General features: G+C 34.1%; 2 protein-coding genes across 2 annotated transcripts; both read left to right on the top strand.

The window, feature by feature from the left end:
* Positions 1–10979: 10979 nt before the first annotated feature.
* Positions 10980–15840, top strand: LOC149790250 (monocarboxylate transporter 12-B-like). Its single transcript, XM_089973430.1, has 2 exons — positions 10980–11339; positions 15298–15840. Exons 1-2 carry the CDS (start codon positions 11216–11218, stop codon positions 15756–15758), a joined length of 585 nt encoding a protein of 194 aa, XP_089829556.1. The 5' UTR covers positions 10980–11215; the 3' UTR covers positions 15759–15840.
* A 49-nt stretch (positions 15841–15889) lies between these two features.
* Positions 15890–19009, top strand: LOC149790249 (monocarboxylate transporter 12-like). The gene is made up of 2 exons (XM_089973184.1): positions 15890–16295; positions 18855–19009. Exons 1-2 carry the CDS (start codon positions 15890–15892, stop codon positions 19007–19009), a joined length of 561 nt encoding a protein of 186 aa, XP_089829310.1.
* The last annotated feature ends 4547 nt before the right edge of the window (positions 19010–23556 follow it).

The raw sequence follows: 23556 nt of genomic DNA, 5'->3' as shown, positions 1-23556 counted from the left end.
AACTGATCAGCCAGGTAGGTTCTAACAATCAAAGAGACATACCGGTATGTACAATTAAATATTTTAAATAATTAAGATCAGTTCAGTTCAGTAATAATATTTACTCGCTACTATATACTTAGTTATATGGTTATCTAGTCATTACATCATGTATTCTGGTAATGACGTCATGCAATGTCTGTACAATGGTTATCTGGTCATGCCGTCATGTAATGCATGTACACTGGTTATCTCGTCATACCATCGTGTAATGTGCGCACAATGTTTATCTGTTCATGCCATCGTTTATTATCTGCACAATAGTTATCTGGTCATGCCTTCGTGTAATGTATGTACAATGGTTATATGGTAATGCCATCGTATAATGTACGTACAATAGCTATCTGTTCATGTCATCGTGTAAAATATGTGCAATGGTTATCTGGTAATGCCATCATTATATATGTACAATGATTATCTAGCAATGACATCATGAAAAAATGCAATCTTAAAAAATGGTAACATCCTTAAAAGTACAAATACTCAATGGAGTCTTCAGAATTACGTTTCATGTTTCTCCATATCGGAGTTAGAAAGCTAAGGATATATTGTACAAGGTATATGAAGAAAAGCATATATTTGTCAAACCAGCTTAGCTAAAGAAACACTGATCCTATATTACAAACGGCATATGTCAATAAGGTCTATCGAAACTATTTGAGGTTTTATTAAGTCCATATTTAATTTTTACATGATGCAATTCAAGTTATGGGGAACTAACTGAATGGTCATATGTGGAGTAACTTCAAAATATGTTGGATCCTCACTTCAAAATATATTTGGACAAATATAAAGTGATGCTTAATGCGATATTAAGCTGCATACCATATTAAGCCGAATACCAAAATGGTTTCATTCGATGTAATCCTTGAAATGCGATTGTTAGACAGATTTAGAAAATATGGTGGCAGCGTGAACCACTCTCTCTCTCTCTCTCTCTCTCTCTCTCTCTCTCTCTCTCTCTCTCTCTCTATATATATATATATATATATATATATATATATATATATATATATATATATATGGATAGATATTGGAGTACATAGGTGGGATAAAATATAAATTCAATAACCTTGGTGGCACCCCTCCATCCCCTCCACTGCGATTCTCTCTCTCTCTCTCTCTCTCCATCAGGGTGATCCTCTAGCATACATTATGTAATCACTCCGAACAGAAAATGTAGGCTTAAAAAAAAATAGGTTTCCATATAAATAATGCCAACTCTTTGTGACTGAAAATGACCTGTTGTTATTCGATACCCTTTGTCACCTTTTATTATCGTAAACTTGTTATACTCTTCGACAAACGGTACACATTGTAGAAAATAAAGTCTTGATTAAATATATTAAATATAATAATAAAATTGTTTTCGAAGTGAGTTTAACTCTCATCAAAATCACAACGGTAATTGATAGTAATTAAGATATAGAGCATTTAAGAATGTGGATTCCAGGTATGAGATATTTGAAATTAGGGTTCATCATATATTATATTACCAAACTAGCATGCAAACCCAGATATTAAAATGGTTGCAAGTAATCTCAAAATTATTTAAAGATTTTGTTTAAAATTGTTACGTTGTGAAGCATATCCGTGAGGACGCATCTCTGATGTCTGAACACTTCTCCATTCCAACAATGTTCATTTATCAAACTGCGCAAGTAAATTGTCAACGAATATATATATATATATATATATATATATATATATATATATATATATATATATATATATATATATATATATATATATATATACATATGTATGTATGTGTGTGTGTGTTTATTTACGTAAAATGCAGTTTCAATCATTACATATTTCAGCTAAATTGATAAAAAGTAGCTGTTAAAATTTTACTTTTTATTCATATAGTAATGAGGTAAATACTCTCTATGGTTAAGAATGGAGTAGAAAATGTCGATGTCAATCGACGCAGTGATTGATTAATAAAGTTCAAGTAAAAGAAAATATATGAGTTTTCTTTTACTGTATTTTAAAGAGATAAGGCAATATTTCACTCATTGATGGAAACATTTTGCTTTGCCACACGTGACCTTCATCTATAAGGGAGGGTGACTTATGGCTTTATACTTTTCTATGTAATATGTGAGACTACTACGATTGATATCGCCATTACTACTACTACTACTACTACTACTAATAATAATAATAATAATAATGATAATAATAATAACGTTATTATTATTATTAATATTATTATCATTATTATTATTATTATTCCTGGTCATAAGTGGATATGTCTTTATATTAAAAAAATTTTTGATTTTCTTTTTTTTTTAAATAATTGCTTGAAAATGTAATTCGTCCTTTATTTTATTTGAACTATTTATGTATGTCGGTGATTTTTAATTTGCGTTAATGCATGCATTTTATTCTTTCTGTCTCTCTCTGTATATATATATATATATATATATATATATATATATATATATATATGTCCGTCTGGCTGGCTGTTCTTAAAATGTGTCGTGTCTGTAGAAGGTGCCATTTAAAAATGCATATAAACGAATTCCAAAGAACAAAAGTAGGCTTCGCGTTGGAACGTTTTTATAATTAAGTTTTACTCTACCGTGGGACCCTTTATTTTTATGGATAAAATAAATGCTAATAAAAAATATCTTCACACACACACAGACACAAAAAACCACACATATTACCACACACACACACAGTATCTAACAGCTATTCACATAAAAGTGATGTTGCTGCAGAAACGAAAATCAAAGTAACATATCAGTGGTCGAATTTATACTTTAATAAGTACGCCATATGATTTTTTACGAAGCCATCAATCTAATAACCTATTGTGCAAGAAGGGATTACCTGGAGCCGATTCAATATAACACAAAATGCTATTACATCGAAGAGCACATGAGACTTGGAAGTTATTTTTAATAGCTTTTAACACGACGAATCAAAAATTAGAGTATTGTATCTAGTGATATATTTACATCTGGGCATCAGACACACCTGTACGTCCAGTCAGGTGCTTTGATAATAAAATTGATCTGATATCAAGTTGGGTTTTTTTGCGCAGGACCAATGATTTAGATATGTAACCATGACATTTTCCTTAATTTGCTTTACAAGTAGTATTGTATGATAACACCATATGTAATTATTTCTCTTCATTAGTCTTACCAAGCAAAATCGTGTTATGTGTTATGACACTTTCAATAATTATTTCTTTTCATTTGTTGTATGAAACAGTATTGTGCTATAACACTGTCACTAATTATTTCTCTCCTTTTTCTTATCAAGCAGTATCGTGTTATGACGCTTTCAGTAATTATTTCCTTCATTTGTCTGCTTAAGCAGTATCGTGTTATGATAATTTCAATATTTATTGTATTAAAACACTTTCTAATAACAAGTTTGCTTCTTGGAATGATGACAGAACGGCTAACATAAATCAAACGGGCACATTACGTGGGTTGTCTGGATTTAAAATTCTAATTTACTCCAATTAAAGAAGACGTGTGAGCAAGCAAACAGTCAGGCAAATAGTCTGGCAATAAACCAATATGGCAACACAATGACCACATAACCAACCAGCCAGCATGGCCATATTACGGCATCTATGCTTTCCTATACAGACTCATTACATCACAAATCAAAACATATATCATGCTTCTCAGTATAAAGTTCTCACATTCTTAGAAAGCTATTTTACGACAGGATAGAAGTGGTGTTTTGTAGCGGTGAGTCATCTCTACAAATTAATTAAATGAGATGCCTGTTATGTGCTTTTGTTCTTTTTCTCAGCTGCTTTGCTTTTTAGTTTGAGAACGTGTGTTAAGCAGCTCATTTGAGTCTAGGTTCCAATTAGAATCGATATCAATGGTTATAAAATATCTAATATAAGATTCTAAACAAACTTTTGGATTGTTCGTTGATCAAGACAAACATTTGGATGCACAGCAAGATATACTTTTTAGTTTCTCTTTTGGTATTAGTCCGTCTTTGGGAGACAATGGCGTAGTTTCCGGTTGGGTGTCCTATCTGCACCTTCGCGAGTGAATGAAGAGTCCGACCCTAGAGTGACAATCTATGTTGCACTTGCTGTAGATGACATCGATGATTGTTTAGACTGTTGCTGTTTTGCCTTCCTCCTGGCTCGTTTTGCACCGAGGTTTGTGTTTCTCGATTCCTCGGCATTCTGAACACTCTTTCTGGCAGGTAGGTGCCAGCCAGAGCGGTCGTCAGCACAGCTCTCCCAGTCGTTGACGTTGAATCTGGCCGTCTTCATGTCCTTCTTGCAAATATCTTTGTAACGCAGACCTGGCTTTCCAGTCAGTCCAGCGCCTTCTGCTAGCTCGCCGTATAGAAGGTCCTTGGGAATGCGGACAGGGTCCATTTTCTTGACGTGGCCGAGCCAGCGAAGGCGCCTCTCGCTGAGAATAGAGACATGCTGTTCATGTTGGCGCGCTCCAAAACCTCTGTGTTGAGTACTCTGTCTTTGTCCTGCCACTGGATATGCAGAATGCGTCGCAGGCATCTCGGTGGGATCTTTTGAGTTTCCTCTTGAGGCTAGAACATTTGGTTCATGTGTCGCTGCTTTAGAAGATTGTTCTGATCACGCAGGTCTGATAGACGCACAGTTTGGTTTTCTCAGTGAGGTTGGGGTTGTTCCAGACCCTCTGGTTCAGTCTGGCCATAACTGCTGCTGCCTTGGCAATCCTGCCGTTCAACTCAGAATCAATGGAGAGCGAGCTGGAGATGGTGGACCTGATGTGTGTGAAGTTCCCATCAACTTCCAGGTTGTACCCATCGATAGTGATGTTGAGATCGGAGTATGCGTCCTGAAGTTCGTTTTCTTCAGACTGATAGTCAGTCCAAAATCGTTACAGACGTGGGAGGTGGCATACCAGCTGATGCAGTCTATCTTCCGTGTGTGATGTCAAGGCTGAATCGTCGGCTAAGAGCAATTCACTGATAAAAACCTCCTTCGCTTTAGTTTTATCACGGACAAGGGAGATGTTGAACAGATTGCCGTCAGCCCTGATACGGATTTACACTCCCTCGATACAGTCCTTGAATGCATAATGGAGGAGCATGGATAACAAGATGGCAAAGAGCGTCTGCGCAATGACTCAGCCTTGCTTCACCCCACTGTTGACTTGAAAGGCATCCGATGTTGCGCCATTGAGGCACACTGTACTGTGCAGCTCATGTCATACGTTGTATCAGCACTAATTATAAAGCAACAGGATTTGGTTTGTTTCCTCAAAATTGTGGATAGGTCATCCATCAGAATTGTATTTAAATAAAATTACTAAATGTCTGTTTTTTTCTAAATTAGACTAAAGACTTGCAAACTCTTTATAGAGAATTTTGCACCGTTTCTCACGGCAGCGAACCTCCTGGTTGGCCTCAAGATTGCCAGTCTCGCTGACTTTTTCGACTTCCAGTTTGGGCTTAAGGATGGTACAATGCGTGACCTTTAAATATAAATCAAAGACTTACACACATGCCTGAAGCACGTAACTCTCTTTCCCGACTTCTTCGACTCACCATCTTTGTCTAGAGCCAGATTAAAAACTATGAGACTTTCGGCCCATGTAAGAAGCACGACACTATTGAGCTTACTCTCCAGGCGCAAGGACGTTGCTTCCTCAAGGTAAATATTCCGCATGAATTTATATTTTCCCTCATCGGACAATTACGGCTAACTGGTCTTAGTTTGGGTTTAAGCAGTCGTTTTTCTCTTTTGCTTTCTTGGAGCTGGAAGCAAGGACAGACTGTGGCCCTAACATTAATATCCGCCAGGCAGTATGTCCCATGCATCCTTTGCAGTTTGGGCTGATACCGCAGCGTTTGTAGTACCAATTCACTCCAAGGACTGAAGGGACGAACGCATGTCAAAGCTTCACGCTCGTCACGTAGTATACACCTTTGTTGTGCATGTATTGTTTCCACTTCATTAGATCACCATTGCAAGCAATCCTCTAATTAAAAGCATTTAGTCTAGGAATGCACTCTACAGACACGGATTTATGGAGAGGGTGCGATGAGAATTTATAGTTAAGAGATATGAATATTCTAGATTCTATCATATATTTGTGTTGTTAGCGGGTTTGGTGGTGTGGGAAGGGTGAGAAACGTTTTTGTTTTTGTTTTTTAAATGGACATCTGCTTGTATTTATCTGTCTCTTGTTGTCCAAAATATTTGCAACGTAAAATTAAATATATCAGAAATGTACACTCAGGTTACGGGGCAGTTGTACGATTCAGAGATGTATGTTACTATGGTTTCCGCTAACCTATTCTTTATTGCAGTAGTTGCATTAGCGGATATCTCGCATATCTGCACCTCGTATTGCATGTATGGTCGTTAAATGTTAAAATTCAACTATGTCTCTTCTTGTAGCAATTTCAGTCTTAGAGTCCAGATGGTAATGATAATTTGGGTAGTCTATGATGCTATTAAAATGCCAGGAGTGGTCAGATGGTGGACTGTGAGGATATGTAGTGCTGGTGTCTGACTTTATGATCCAGATGCTAACCTTTGGCACAGCTCAATCAGTTGGTGTGTTCACCGTAGAATTTTTGGATTACTTTGTAAGCAGTGCTGCTGCGATTTCCCTGGTGGGATCCATGAATGTTGGTATATTTTTCGAGGCAGGTAAGAACTGTAATGCATCACATATCAGAAAATTCAGGTTTCAAAATGTATCGAAACAAATCTGATAAAAATTGAACCCGTAGGGAAATGCTTCGAAAACCATTGAATTTAACAGTGCATAGGTTTGCTTGTTCGATCTTATAAAACAGTGTTACACTTTTCGATAATAGCCTACGTCGCCACTCCAACCAGTAACATTTAAAGTCCGACCATGCAAAATAAATGCAGAATAACTTACCTATCATAATACTGTCACTTCTATAATTAACAATTGTATAGTCCTTTTTGCAAGAAATATATTTCCAAATTCTGCTTAACAACCATATGCTTATGATAATTTAAATCAGGTCTGCATATTTTGTCGTCACCAATCAACAGCAAAAACTGGACCCTCTAATTTTCTAGATATCATTCGTTAAAATTTATAATAATTTAAAATATTTTTAAAAATACCGGACATGAGGCATTTTTTAATTTAATGACAAATGAAAAATATAAGTCGGGACGTAAACCAATGAATGCTTCAATTGTACTCAAAAAAGATGATTGAGTAGTCAACCCTCGAACAGCAAAGATTAGTTGTTATACCTAATTTTAACACAGCTTTATATGTAGGCATCACCAAACGCAACAATCTCTACAGCTTGGGATCAAGCAGGTTATATTACAAAGCACGCTACATTATTAAATGTAATAAGAAAGAAAATATGACCTTTCATCGTGAGACAAGTTGTAGAATTAATCTATAAATCACTTTGATACCCGAAAATCTTTAGTGTTCCATCCAGTCAACATGTGATCGTAGGCTTCTTTTATATACTGCAGGAGAGCGCACAAAGGTAGATACTGCAATCATGCACATTAATTCATATTTTGGATAAAGTAGATCATTGTGCTTGATATAAGGTGCTTAAATATGTATGTGGTTTATTATCTGTCTTTCCTAATTCCAGAAAACTAATATGGATTTACATTTATTTATGATAAAGCGGGCAAACATCTCCAGCACACGAGTTTTACAAGTTCTTGTACTCTAAATTTTATTCAGTGGCATCGTTCCCCTTGTTAACCTAATTGTTATATTAGTTTTGTCTTCGTAATTATAGTCCGAGTACAGATAATTGCAATTTGCATTTCAATTGTTAATCCAGTCTAATGTGTTTTTTCACATACATATTTAAGGAAATTATTGGCATATTCTAGCAGTTTTTAATGAAAATATATTCCATGTTTCATTATTAACCTTCTACTTGAAAAATAACACAGAATTTATGGAACAAAATTAGTGGTGATAACAGTAATACAAGACCTTTCACTAATGCCTTGCAGATCTTTTCTGTGATGGAATTATCCTCGTCCATATTAGATTTCATCCTTTCATTATATAATTATTCTAGAAAGCCGAGATCACAAAGGAGGCAGACTGAGTCTGCTCCCCACCCACACCCCTTAAACACCATAAGCGTATTGTCTTGTATGCCATACTAGTATAAAAATGTGTTTCTTTAGCTCAGATAAATGATACTTGTCTTGTCTTCCATACAATGCACTCTCTTTTTATTTGATCCAGTTGGTATTATCAATTCTGATTCTGAACGTATGTAATTGGAAGCAGTTCGACTCTACATTAAGTTCAAGTGTATCAAAACGTTTTTAAATCTAAGATTGTAAGTAAACTTTTTTAATTTAAACATTCACATTAGTTAAACAAATTTATATTTGCAAAGGAAAATAAATTTAAAATATGTTCATATGTGTTATGTTTTTTTCTCCATTTTTAATGAAGACATATGTCAATTAACACAAAATTCTTTATATGTGTTATGTTATTTTTTTTAACGAAGATATATGTAATGTTAATAACCAACTTTTATATATCGTTTTTGTGTTGTTATTCCATGCTAATTATGTATCAATGTCAAATTTATAACTAAGGCTAGAGCGTCATTGTGCATTTCACACCATGTTATTAATGTCTTTATAATCTTGATAGTCTATGGGCTTTAAGTCGTAAATAGCTGACAGTAAAGTCAGATTTTATGTGTTGGAGATTGCTTTTAGGAATTTAGACAGTATGGTGATATTCGTGTTGGACTGAAAACCTTGCATTTTGATATATCAGAAGATGTAATAACTGAATAGTCACTTGTCAAAGTTCACAATGGCACATTTTATGTCGAAGTCACCTAAAAAGTAAAAAGTAAACAAGGTGAACGGCAGATACTTTCATAGAAATATAGTCGTGTCGGAGTGAAAACCTTGCATTTTGATATATCATAAAATGCAATAATTGAATTGTCAAAGTTCACAAATGGCCATTTTTTTCTTCTCAAAATCACCTAAAAATTAAAAGGCAAACAATGTGAACGGCAGATATTTCATAGAAATATAGACGTTTGTCACATTACTTGTAAATGGCCTAAAGCATCACTCGAATATTACACACGACGGCAAGAAAAACTTTCCCTACAAAAGGACAAGTAAATATCAGGCCAATATATTAAAAATCACACTCTCTTTCCCATCAACAGCGCCTCCACTTGCTGATAAATGCTTCAGGAACTTTTCTCTTTCAACCTTAGAACGGACTTGCATCTGTTATTTCCTTATCATTACTTGCACATATTCTCTGTCTGCCTCTAACTTGACCATACACAGGAGAAATGATGCGCATGTTGATCCTGTAAATATATCCCATCATCTCTTGCATCCTACCATAGTCCAATATAAATATGTCTATAGTCACAAACCGAAAATAGAGCGATTCTGTCATACATTACATCCAGTTGTAAGTCAGAAATACAATAATACTTACAAACGTCAGGGGTTTGAAAATATTTATCAATAAGCCGATCTTTAGAAGAACTGCAAAACAAATTCATGGATTACCTGTGCAAGCAAGATCGTGTCATAATTTTCATCAGGCTAAACGAAAACAACGGTAACAAAAACTGTTACACAAATTCTGGTGTTGCCCATAATGTTAATAAAGTTTTAAAGCAATCTATTAGAACTTGACTGGTTCCGCTAACAGCATTGTGCCATACAATTACATCGATCTAATACACAATTACAATTACGCGAAGCTTCGTATGCAGCCAATACAATGCATTGATCTGAAATTCGACAATTCGCTAATTTCTTAAACAAAGTGCATGCTGGAATCAATAAAATGATGATAATATGTGTCTCCGTTACTATAACAACCTTTCAACAAAATTCATTGTGACCTGTATTTCATCTCTGGCTTTGATTAAGTTTCTGTAATAGCTAACGGCATTTTAAGCACGCTCCATGCAGCTGAACACAGAAGCGCTGCAAGATGGTAAGTGAGTGCGTCTTGATAAGTTCTATCTTTGAATGAAAAGAAGTAGTGTAACCTATATTTTGACGCTTCAATTACTTTTATTAAAATTTAAAATAAATTTTATGCTGGGTGGGGTCCCAGGGCTTGAAATTGAATTAACAAGGTAGCTTTTATCTAGTTACAACAAATAAGTTCCTTGCGAAAATAAAATGAAGTAAATTGTTATTGCTAATAATAGTTAGCTTTCATATTTCAGTTTTATTTAGTATTTCACTGTAGTAGTTTAACTGTGTATTGTGTGCGTGAACTAATAAACTACTTGCTGCATTCGTTTCATGTGAGCCCCCTCGTGTATAGACGAGTCATAATAATTATTTATGTTCTATCTTTGTGCTAAATTATCTCACCACAAGGGTGCTCAAAGCTTCGGATTGCCAGGTAAGACTTTATCTTTCGTGTCAATAAAATCACGATAATTATGTTTGCATGAACAGTGCTTGAACCACTGGATTGTTCCTACCATCACTCCAAAGTTACTCAATCGCAGGTGAATTTAATCCAGTAAAAATTTGCTTCTAAGGTTAGACAATGATATTAGCTTCCTATGTCGATTTTAAGAGAAATTATCTATATTAAAAACAAAATACAAAGATAATCTAGATTGTTTTCTAAGTAAATAATAGTAAATCTACTTTAAGATGACACAAAAATGGTCGTTTCGTATATTAGTTATATGTATTTATGCCCTCTCACTGCAGACAGGTATGCTGGCTGACTGGCTGACTGTTTTACCGGTATGTAAGCACAATAATAGGTATAAAGTGCCGAATAAAAGGTAACAGGTTACATTGTGAATAAATATCAATCTGAACTGTTAAGAGATACAAGTAGAACATACAACTTAAATTAGAAAAGTTGCCGGTATGTATTTTGTTGTCACAATCTTTATGTTTGCTTTATCGTTAACACTTGCAGTGGTCAGAACTCTGTAGAAGTGGACTAGATCTGTGTGTAATCGCTCTGGACTGTAAATTATTGTTCAGGAGTACCAGTGCTTTTAGGAATATTATCATTTTCTTAAGTACAACAACTGCTGTACCAAACAATTAGAGAAGTTAGATAATTATATATTTTTATTCAGAGTGAATGTGTGTATGGGAAATAAGACACAATATAAATAACTTCTTTATATTCTTAAAAAAGGACCAATAGCCGGTTTCCTGATGAACTTTACCAGTCACAGACAAGTTGCTTTGATAGGAGCAAGTATCGGCTCTATTGGACTCACCTGCTTGCCATTTACTCCAAATGTGGAATACATGTATTTCTTCTATGGAGTCCTCACAGGTAAGACGAAAAGAGTAGGAACTCATTTATTAAATAATGATAACCTTTATTCAGGGTTTCTCAAGTAATATAAAAGGTGGGTCATGTGACTTGTACTAGATCCTGTGTGTATATGTTTGTGAAGGGGTTAGAAAAAAAGGGTCACAACTATTATTTTCTGTTTCTCGTGTAGTCAAGACATGCAAACACACATCATTATCTCAAAGCACTCACATCATCAAGGTGTTAATTACTGCAATAAATATTCACTTTTCCAAGCATTGTATAGTTTTAATCATCCACAGTATACTCCGACGACAGCGTGGTTTACTAAAGTCTCGTTGCTTATTAAAGAATCAGTGTCCACTGCTCAGACTACAGTTATTTTAGTGTACAAGGAAGTTGTAGAAAATCACTATATAGTATGAGACCTACATTTTGAGAGAACACTTAGAAATGGTTGATTCAAAGAATATTTAAAAAAAATAAACTTAATATTTATTGCTGAATTGATTAAAACCATGAATCGAGTACATGTTGTTCATTATCAGCTGCCCCTATCGCAATCATTCCATGCAGAGATTTTAATTCCCCATGTTTGAGTAGCCATTAATTTCTATCTAGAATATGTTCTGGACGTTCGAGTCTACGTTTGTACCATCCCTGGACAATATTTTGGAAAACGATAAAGGAGTGATTTTCATCTTTATTTATCGACATTGTCTATCGGTGACCACTGACCATATGCTCTTGATTGGTACCCCAGTTAATAACAAAACACCTTTTTCTTTTAGCCATTTATTTTAAAGCTAATTTTATCTTGTTTTATCTATGAATTGTGATGTTACGTATGTATGATTTAAAATATATATTTATTTTAATTTAATTGTTTGTCAGTTTTAAATTTTTTATTATATTATATACTATTATAATGTAAATTTATTGAATGGAGATGATATTATTCCAGAAAATTGGTTGAGCTAAATCATTCTTCTCAATAAACATCAAAATTAGTAAGCAAAGTTCTATTTTATTTTAAAATGATTGGTTGTTGTCAAGGTCACGATTGGGCTTTAGGTTTATGATGTAAACAACTTTTTTTATTTGTTATTTCTTAGAGAAATATTATTGGTCTAATCAAGGCCATATTCTGTGTACGTGATTCCCTCCCCCCCCCCCCCTTCTGATTTCGCAACTTGGGGGAATTTCGAAACTGCATCTAATGATACAATATAACCTTTGTTTTAGAGAGAGAGAGAGAGATCAGTTATCGGGATTTTACACTTGCTATCAAGTTGTTTTCTCTCTTGTTGCCAGATTTTGAGTTAATTATCTTCAGATCATTTGGTTTTCAAAAAGATTAATTCTTTATTCTCTGGAAATATTTTGAGGACTGCTCACACAGACATTTTGGAAAGACATTGCTTACAAATTTAATTTGGATTTCCAACACCGGAGTACCATTATTTGTATTTCTACAAGGAACTATAGATAAGCACAGTACTGACTACGGCATACGTCATCCATCTTTAATTTTCCGTCAGGATTCGAACTTGAAATTTATTAAAACATTTATTACTAGGACTTTTACAATTTTATTCGTGGATTTTTCTTAGATTAGTTTTGGATTTGATTCTGAAACCGTAAGTTCTTCTCCTTTGTTTTTCTTTTTACAGAATTTTCTAGGTAAATAAATTATTTGTTAAATTTCAAAAAGTTTGTTGTTTTCACTCTTTCTGTGTTACTGTTTATTCGAGCCTAAACACGTAACAGTGAATTTTTTGCAAGTTGAGAGTGGAAGAAAACTAGCATTTGCAATCTTTCAACTCTATACGTTACACTAGCAGAAAACTATGACTTCAGGGCGAATATCAGCAAACAACAGGATAAACCTTGTACATTGTAGTCGCCAATTCGTAGCTTTGATTGAATGGAATTACTAGCTGAAAATATGTTAATTGTCCTTGGTGATGTACAATCACCAAGGACAATTAACATATTTTCAGCTAGTAATTCCATTCCATTGTTTTGTACGTCATGCAATATTCTGATAAAAGGAGATTTAAGATTTTAGTTAGCAGGGAATTGTTTTAAACATTTGCATATACCTAGAGACCTGCATTTTGAAAGAACTTTTACAAACTGAAAAAAAAATTAGACATCCCTGAGAATTACAAGATATTATTCAAACTTGTGAACTGCTTTAGTTTTTATTATGTCTATAAACTAAATAATTATATATGTGTTAATTATGTATGTAAACACCTTGCTTTATGTTTCAATTTGCAATTAAATTCTAGAACAATTAATAATCTAGGTGCTCATAACAAGTTGTTATATTTGCTTTGTAACTTAACCATGAATGGGTGATGCTGGTTAGTTACAGCTGTGTTTTCTTTCAAGACGTCTACACTGTCAACAGGGATCAACTTAGGACTGAGAGATATGGGCCCAATAGTCCCTTAATACATTTTGATTGGGCCAGGTCAGGTTTTGAAAGGTCCGTTTTTGCGACAATTCACTTCTTTTAAAGTAGAAATAAATTTTAAAGTTTGTATCTGCTGTTATAGATGAGAAGAGCTTGTGTAATAGTCTTTCTAATGGCATATTGGCGTTAGCACAAGTTTGACATCGATATTTGTACTAAACTACCCGACGTATTGACCTGAAACTTTGCATGGACATTCTTCTCAAGACGTTTTAATCTTGGCAATTGCTATAATCAACATGCTTGTTAACGTTACTCAAATCCGAGTTGCCGATTATTGGGTTTACCATACATGTTGCGTTTTGTATTATAAGAAAACGTTTTTATATGTAAAAAAATTTAAAACTCTTCTTTTTGGTACAATGCATGTCCCAATCATGTAAATAAGCCTAATCTTTCTCATAGCAGTTTGCAAGCTGGTTAAAGACGAATAAAATGTAGTTCATTGAGAATGCAAATTTTAGCATTTGATGGCATAAAACAGCATCCGTTTGATAGTTCAGAAATATGTTAGCTGTACAGAAAAATACGTTATGTCTGTACAATTCAATTATACAGTCGTCAACAGATTAAGCGGGCAAACCTTTTCATTATTTTTTTGTTCTGTTTTATTAACACAAGTAAAGATGTGTCCAGTATCTTGTTATATTGCATGCACACAAAATTTATTCCACGCCATAAATTGACTAATAATAATAATAATAATAATAATGACTGACCACCCTAGGGTATACAGTGAAAAAACTGTCGTTAAATAATATTGTTATGAATAGACGACCTGTCTTCAGAGACCAGGTTGTCAATGCACAGATTTATTGATTATTTATTATTAAGCCCTGTCATAAGCCCACCAATCATGAGGGAAGATATTTCTTTGTCAGAAGGATTGCACTTTGAAAACAAGTTCTATTTTCTTTGTTGTGGACAATACGAAGAGTTCTCTGTTATTACCGATAAAAATAATATTTGGTTTAACTACTTTAATTGAAATCACATGAAGTTAATGCCTCCAGAATAAAACATTTTGTCTCGCAAACTAACCTTTTGCTAGTGTGGTTAAACAAACTGCATTGAACCATTGATAGTATTTGTAATCATGCGAGTTTAGAGAAATCGTCCTTTCAGTATATTTATCTAGCGCATAAAATTTTGAATCTATTAGCGTAAAGGGACCCCAAGACCACTGTTCTGAAACAAAGTAATGTACATATACATGACCTTGAATACTTTGGCTTCCAAACTTGTTCTTAGCTACTCAACCATTAATGGGATTTAACAACTGTCAACACTATTTAAATAATTATTAGGGTTGTATAGCGTTTTGTATTAATAAATATTATCCCACTTGTGAATCGTATTAGCATTATATCTTCATGATCTTTCAAATTTAAGAAAAAGTTTGCGAACTAGATCATAACGTTATTATGTGATCTCACCAAAGATATGAAGATATCGATTTTATTAATTTTATAAAGTACATTTCTATTCCAGGATTGGGATATAGCTTGCTGTTCGTTTCATCCCATGTGCTCTGTGGTCTGTATTTCAAACGTCACCGCAGTCTAGCTACTGGAATAGCAATAAGTGGCCAAGGTGTTGGTGGTACAGTGTTTCCCTACATAACTTACACGCTGATAGAGAAATACGGGTGGAAAGGCTCTTTTTTCTTAATAGCTGGTTTAAACCTGCACAACATTGTGTTTGCTGCATTGTTACGCCCTTTACCAAAACATATTGAAATCGAAAAGGATGAGAAGACTACTCCCAACAAGGTAGAACTATTAGAAACAGAAAATGAATCTTTGGAAATGAAACACATAAAGTCAGAGGGTATCCATACACATACTAATTCCGAAAATAAGCATTTAATGCATGTGAGAAACCTTGATGATATCACACCAGAATTGTCTCAGGGTGAAACACACCTTCCAGGCAGTGCAGTGAACATGTGAGAGACAAATACTATACATATAGTTAAGAATGTGGTAGGAAAGAAAGTTATTTTTTTAAGATTAAAGATCAATTGAGAAAGGTTTTCGCATTTGCATTCATTATTTATTTCATCAACAATATTTTCTGGAATATGGGTTCTTCCACTGTGACACTGTTTAGTCCAGAATTTAATATAAATGCTGGTTTGGAGAAAGAGGATGCGACTATTGTGTTCATGCTGATTGGAGGTGGTACATGTGTGGGATGCATAATTGGAGGACTGCTTGGAAACATAACATGTTATAACAGGATAGCAGTATACGTGGTTGTTAACGTAGCAACAGGGACCCTGACCCTTTTATTTCCTTTGACATTCCTCCACACCTTTTGGGGCCTGCTGATTTTGGGCTTGCTGTGGGGTTTGATGTTTGGGGTCATCCTGGGCCTCTTGATGGTTGTGACAGCTGACCTTTCAGGAGCAGAGTCCCTTGGGGATGGATATGGTTACCTCATGTTAGCAAATGGTATTGGATGCAGCATAGCGCCGCCTCTAGCAGGTACGTAATACGGAAAAACTATGGTTCTGAATAGTGTTATGATTCAGTTACATATAGCCAGAACAATAATCATAGCATTTTATGACTTGATTTGTCTTTCGATGATTAGGAGTGGTAGTCGAAGTTAATGACACTTTAAACACTATGGTTATACTTTCTTAAAGACAAGTCATCTTAGTATAGAGCTATGGCCTGGGCAGATACCAAACCCTTGGTGGACACAGAGTGTGCACGCTGATCCAGGGAGACATACGTCAGGTATCTGTATCATACAAATGATTGAAATGATTGAAACTATATCAACTCACCTATGAGAATTGTTATATATGAGAGATGTTGCTCTCCTGTAGGTTTGATGTTGTGACGCTCGTTTTTGCAGTTTTCCTTCCACATATTTTGCCAGGTAGTAATAACATCCCGTTTTATGTAATATTTGACGTCAGTATATGAATCAGAAAACAATACATACTTCTTACAAATTGTATGAGCATTTCATAAGATCTGGAATATTGATAGTTTTGAAGAGCCTACAGTGTGAATGGAAATACGAACAAATGATATAAATTGTTTTTGATAGGTTTCAGTTTAGATAGAAGATGGTTAGTATTGGTTGTTCAAAGAAGTAACTCTCAGCTGAACACCACTGTCTGATTCCTCTAATCAGATGTAAGATTAGGAATGAATAATTCTGTTGACCAATACTGATTTTAAAATACTTAGACACAATAGCAAAGCCAGAATAAGGGTAATTTTCCCATCGAATTCATAAACAAGATACCTTCTATAAACGTCAAAGGTCAAAAGGCTGCGTACAAACATGTTTACCTCCAAGCAATGATGGTCCTAAAACATAATTTAAAATCAGAGAATAATTAGCTGTGTAAGATGTTGTTTACCAAAAAGGACAATAGTCTGGTAGGCCCAAACTCAGGCCCTCAATTATGGACAAAGGTCCGTCACACAATACAAATTAAATATACATAATAGTGCATATCCAGCTCGTCTGTTTTATAATATTATGTCATATGCAAAGTAATTAGTGATATGACACAACATTGATGTACATCAGAAAGAGTACATAATCATGAACAGATCCTTGTGGAACACCTGACTTTATAAGTTTCATATCCCAACGTTTATTTAAAAAAAGAAACAAGTTGCCTGGCTAACATATATATGAAGAATTGATAAAGCAGGAATTGTGCTTACTAATGTAAAAAGCTTTTGTAAAGTCAGGAAACACTATCTACCACCTTGATCTATTGCTGTCAACTAATCATCCACTATTTCAGCTAGTTACGTGGTTCATTACATTCTTTATGTATACTGTCTCATATTTTCTTGGAGCATTCGCTTCTAAATCATTGAATTGACTCTTTTTCTCCATAATATATAATTTTTGATTATTTTAGTTTGTGAACATATCTCTTGTTTTCAAAGCATTCAATTTTAATCCAATTGCGTTGATTTTGCAACTTAACACTCTTGATAAGAGCCTTGTTGTTCATGGTGTCAGTAAACGTACCTATCTAGATGTCCAGAAAATGTGAAGAGTCATCAGAACGTCTGATCACTGGCCAGGAGATATCTCTCAGTTCTTTAAGGAATAGTTGTGCTTGTTGTGTTGTGGCTTTGAGATGTTGACATAATCTTGATCAAAATGTGTTGATTTCAGATCTTTATATTTTTGTTGTATTGTGGCTGTGACATATCGAAATATTTTTTATCAAAATGGGTTGATTTCAGCTCACAGTTGCTGGTTGTGTTGTGTCTATGTTATTAATAACATTAGGTAATAATATAATTTTTTTAAATAAAAATAATTGAAATGCAGAAGAAATTTATTTTAATTTTTTAGAATTTTGTTAAATGTATTAGGAATAAACACCAAAAGCTTTTCTTAGCAGAATGAAAACTTTAAGGCAAAACTAGTTTTAATACACATGTTACTGAAACAAAAAACTGCCTTTTATCTAAATAAATACATTAAAGTTCACTATAATACAGAGTCACAAATTCGTATTTATGCGGACATTTTGTAGACGTATCGACACCTTTCAATCATAATTTTAAAAACAAACATACGCTGACGATTATTAGAATGTGCAGACCCTCTTAGACTCTTAGATTATTAAATAATCAAAGGCCAACTTTATTATCCCCGAAGAAAAATGTGGTTAAGCACAATCCTTAACCAAAACTTTACCGATAACGTGCAATTGGGTACAGTGTTATGGACCTAGAGTTCAGACGTCACGAACGTGGTAAGGTTTTTAGGAAGAGAAATGGTTTCTGCTGGTTAAAGTTTCCAGTCCTAAACTTTGGCCAGATGTTCAGGTAACTGGGATCTGCTGAGCAACATCTCCAGAGTCAGCCAATGTCCTACCTGTCTCCTGAGCAATAATCTCCAGAGTCAGCCATGTCCTACCTGTTCATACAGAGGGGCATGTCAACACATGGATCGAGCATATACTAAACGTTTTACAGTATTCTTGCCTTGTATGATAAACACATTTTCCACAATAAACAATATATTGCCTATGTTTTATGTTTTTTCAGGCTGGTTGCTGGATATAACAGGTGAATTGGTAGCAGGGTTTCAGTTTGCTGGCTTGATAACGATACTTGGGGGCCTACTGATAACTCTGATTCCACTGCAGCGCCGATTGTGTCCAATCAAAGACAACACATCAGGAAATCCAGCTGAGGGTTGAGATGTGTACTAAAGTATACATAGTGTGTCTGTTTCGACACCTTTCAATCAAAATTTTAAATGGGGTAGAACTATACGATAACATAAAACAAACCAACACCATTAAATGTTATAACAAAGCGCAATGCCCATGCATGATGCATCAAAATATTGTATCATTTTAAATTTAAACCAGTAAAACAACCTCCACCCTTGACCTTTGATCATATAACACCACATTCAGTATGCGTCTTCCTTGTCTAGAATGCAAGTCAAGATATCGTGCGGAATATAATTGTCTTCTTAGAGTTTTATGACCAAGACTTTTGACAAGTTTAACCAAATTCCCAAAACTTCACCTTTTTTGTTGCTATTTGCAGCATTTCGTCAAGGAATTGTTATACAAGTCAAGTTATTGTGTGCAAGCAGTTTTTTGTTCCATAGTTTCAGTGATGTTGACCATTGACAAGTTGAGGACAACATCAAGAAGTTTATTCTTTGCCCAAAATTCAAGTTAATGACAAAGTTTGATAATGGTAGATTGTGAAGAACTTAGTTATTGCGTGGAGGTGAAACTGGCTGAAAACAGATGCGCATACATACATAGAGACGGATGCACATCATCATAAAAAGTATATGCTCCGTCTTACCCCATATATTTTCCTTGCTTACAAAGCATAGGAAAGATAGAAAAAAAAATGTTTCCAACAGCATTCTCATTGTTGTGGGTATAACCTTTACATTTCTTTTCTTTAGTGTTTCTCATTGATGTGGGTAAAGTAGTGAATTGCAAATTAAGCCACAGTTAAGATTTTGCATTTAGCACATTGTCTAATGAACATTCGAGGCAGGCGAGACATTGTATTGTGCGAAATAGTCTGTTCAGTTTTCATTTTCACGGTTGGAGGAGAGATAGATCACTAACAAATAATGTTTGTCCAAATGAGTGTCCCCACAATTTTTTATGTGAACAAATCTCGCAATAACAGATTTTCTTTATACTGGAAATAGGCTGTGCATAACACATCAAAGTTACTTTTTAAACCAAATAGAAAATGCAGATACGGTATTCCAAAGACCGTTTATAATTTTTTTTACATCAAAACCAGTTTACTTAGAAATACAAATCACCACTGATACTATCGAATCTCCCTTTTGTTATCTATGCAAAAACATCGATAAGATTACAAACTTTTGATAAAGTGGTGGTTTTGTCTAGTTGTGTGAAAATGCAATAACAATGCCGTTTTAGGCAATGCAGATGATTTCTAATCCGTGTAAATAAAACTACCGTCTGTTTGATTCCTTTTATAATGTCATATTTTAACTCTGACTTGAAATCCGTTAGGTGTAACAAAGTTCTAATATTGCAGTCTTTAGTCTAATAAGTCTAACTATACAATCAAATGTTTAATTTTACATTCATTAGCTAATTCATCTTTTTTATTCTGCCCTCATGCCTAAGTTGTAATAAAATAATTCTTGTATACGTGAGATGAGACCACTTTCTAAGACAGCTAAGTTTGACCTTCTACAGGTACATACCAATTTACATCTTTAATTCTCCAGAGTTAAGGACATGTCACACTACTCACGAACTGAGTATGCAGTACAAACAGTACCTAGGTTGTGTCAACCACAAACAAAATCAAGAAGAACATTTTAAAAATGGAGAATATGTTTACTTGTCCCTCATAATAAGTTCACATAATTTGATCTATACACATAAATAATACACGTGCTTATCACCCATGGTCATAACTGATCGTTCCATCCATTTTTAAAATGATCCAAACTTTAAATACAGCAAAATTCATATGCATCATGCATTATCTAGCATAGTGATTGTCAATACCAGGTCTGAATTTGGCTAATATGTGAAATGTTATTTGGCCCCAATAAAAAGTATATAAACTCACTCTTTGGAAAGTTCTCTGTCAAACGTTATCAAATTGCTGAATTCCATGAATTCTGCAGGGCTCAGAAATCTGTAACTCTGTAGCCACTATTGTACTGAAGTGAGCAATATTCGGTTGAAAACTGCTTAAATCGACATAAAATTACAACATTTAAAGTATCAAAAATAATGGGCATTACTATTTTTATTATTTTATTGTCATATGCACGATTACTTTCATCACCTATCCATTTCATTGTTTAATTCATGCATTATTTCATATATAATCCTTCTATGATGCTACTAAGAAAAAACATTTTGAATGATGCATATGTATTGAAGACAAGTTTGTGTCTTGTATTTACGCGCACACACGTGACTCGATAAACATAATCTGGGGTATTTACTTACGTTGTATTATGCACACAGGTTTATATGTATGTGTGTATGAATTTGTATGGATACATATATATACGTATATAAATTTTGTCTGTAAATATTCATGTTTAAATATAAATTCCCACATGAAACATAATTACAACAATCAGGGCATTTATTCAATGTCGGAGAAACTCTCTCTCTCTCTCTCTCTCTCTCCAGACTGCGAACAGAACACTTTTACAAAAAACAACAACCCCTGCCATAAAAAAACACATTTTAAAAAAAGCAAAGGAGAATAAAAAAATTCACTGAAACCATTTGACTTGAATGTTATCATGCAAGTATTTAAAAATATATGCTTGCACAGAAAATGGATGAAATTACCATATGGTGAGCGAAACAAACAAGCCAACTTTTAAGTACTATTGTCAGTCTTTTTTAAATCAAAGTGAATTAACGAGGACTAATTTTGTGGTATGTTTCGTCATTTGTGCACCTAGGACTCATGTTCTCTGCTCCCCAAACACGCATTTAATGTAAATTGACCCTCCTGTTTCGAAAACAAAAATAATTATGTAATGTATGCACCATATATACATCTCTTTTAACATTATGAACCTTACTTCTTTAAGCTGCTTCTAACACCCTTGCTTAAGCGGTTCATATAGATAATGACTAACACATGCGTAAATTTGTCTGGATTTAAAAATACCTACTCACATCACTTCCCCACCCGAAAATGCACTTTCGTTAAATATTGTATTCGGTAAACACGCACAAAGACCACCTCTCTCTCTCCTTCATTCAAAGTCTGAGATCTTAACCACTTTTCTATTTCATTTGACATTCATAAAAAAAAATCGCAAATGCTTAACAGTATACTTCCCGGCATGCCAAGTGTACGGATATATCGGGGGAAAAACTAATTTTTGTTATGGCCAGTTATAAATAGATCTAGATTTTTCTCCAGATCAAAAAAATATAAAAAATATATCGATATTCTGTCTAACTCTGCATCCAGTACATTCTGTTCTTTCTTAAGTTTCACTAGTAACTATAAATGAAGCTTATCGCAAAATGAGAAATAATTACCTCTCAATCTCACTCAGCCCTGATATATATATATATATATATATATATATATATATATATATATATATATATATATATATTCAAACCAAGCTGGATACTCAGATATTTCAAAGTGACATTTTTGAAACTAGGGCTGTGGATATGAAAATGGGGCATGTGAATCCAGTCTAAAACATGCAACATAATGGCTAAGAAGAAATAGAAATGCCATACTACTAGTTTGTCATATCCACTGGAAAATAGTACATTAGAAACCCTCAATGAAATAGATTATTTCGGGGTCACAACCACTGGTGATCTGAGATGTAACCTTCAAATTCTAGAATTATTCACAAAAGCAAATCGTACTTACTGCCTATTAATAAGTAGCTTTTTATCTCGTCCACAGCTAAAGCGTTAACTGACAAGAGTTTAGTTAACATACGTACAAACTGACAGTTACAAATTCAGTCTTTCTAACAAAACAACCAAACACTGAAATTCAGTGCTATAAATATTAATCACAACTGCCGAATCCTCACAAAACCAAATTGAAAACTTTTCAAAACTAGTATGATAATGTTTTTTTCCTTAAAAAATTCTTGTTGTAAAGACTCACGCTGTGCAGTACAGAAAATTCGATAGAGCACCTCCCCATCTTAAAAATAAAAATATTTATGTTTAAATATATATATAAACCATTTCTTTTTAACCGTCTTAAAACATAATAATTATTTTCATAAGAAAAGAAATTATTGTTCTATTTTAATCACACAGACAATCATCCTCTAACATCATCATAGTGTCAGCATGTAAATCTTAATTCCAAATATAAAGACAAGATTCTAAATAACTGATGAACAGATTTATTTTTGATTTATAGTTTCTTCTTTGAATACGTAATTCAATTATAGTAACTTAAAGAGTACTACCACTACATTGCAAATATCCCATGCGAAAACGTGTATATATTGGAGTCAAAATATGTCTGCCCATATAGATGGCAGTGAGATGGTGGTCTCTTCTTGATATTTGGATTGGCGACAAATCCCATGTGTTTTTTAGTTATATTCTTTCCGCTAGTGGTTAGTTTCATATTCTCTCTCTTCGCAAACTGACGGTAGTACTTTTGGTATTCAGCTTCAGAACAATTTGGTCAAGATTTTCATCTCGGGTGTGGATGGGTGGGTTGTAAAAAAAAAAAAAAAAAAAAAAAATAT

This window comes from Sinohyriopsis cumingii, chromosome 10 (assembly GCF_028554795.1).
Source record: "Sinohyriopsis cumingii isolate HCF-2022 chromosome 10, ASM2855479v2, whole genome shotgun sequence".
Lineage (NCBI taxonomy): Eukaryota > Metazoa > Mollusca > Bivalvia > Unionida > Unionidae > Sinohyriopsis > Sinohyriopsis cumingii.
The sequence above is the reverse complement of the archived record's forward strand: the minus strand, read 5'-3'. Positions and strand labels throughout refer to the sequence as shown.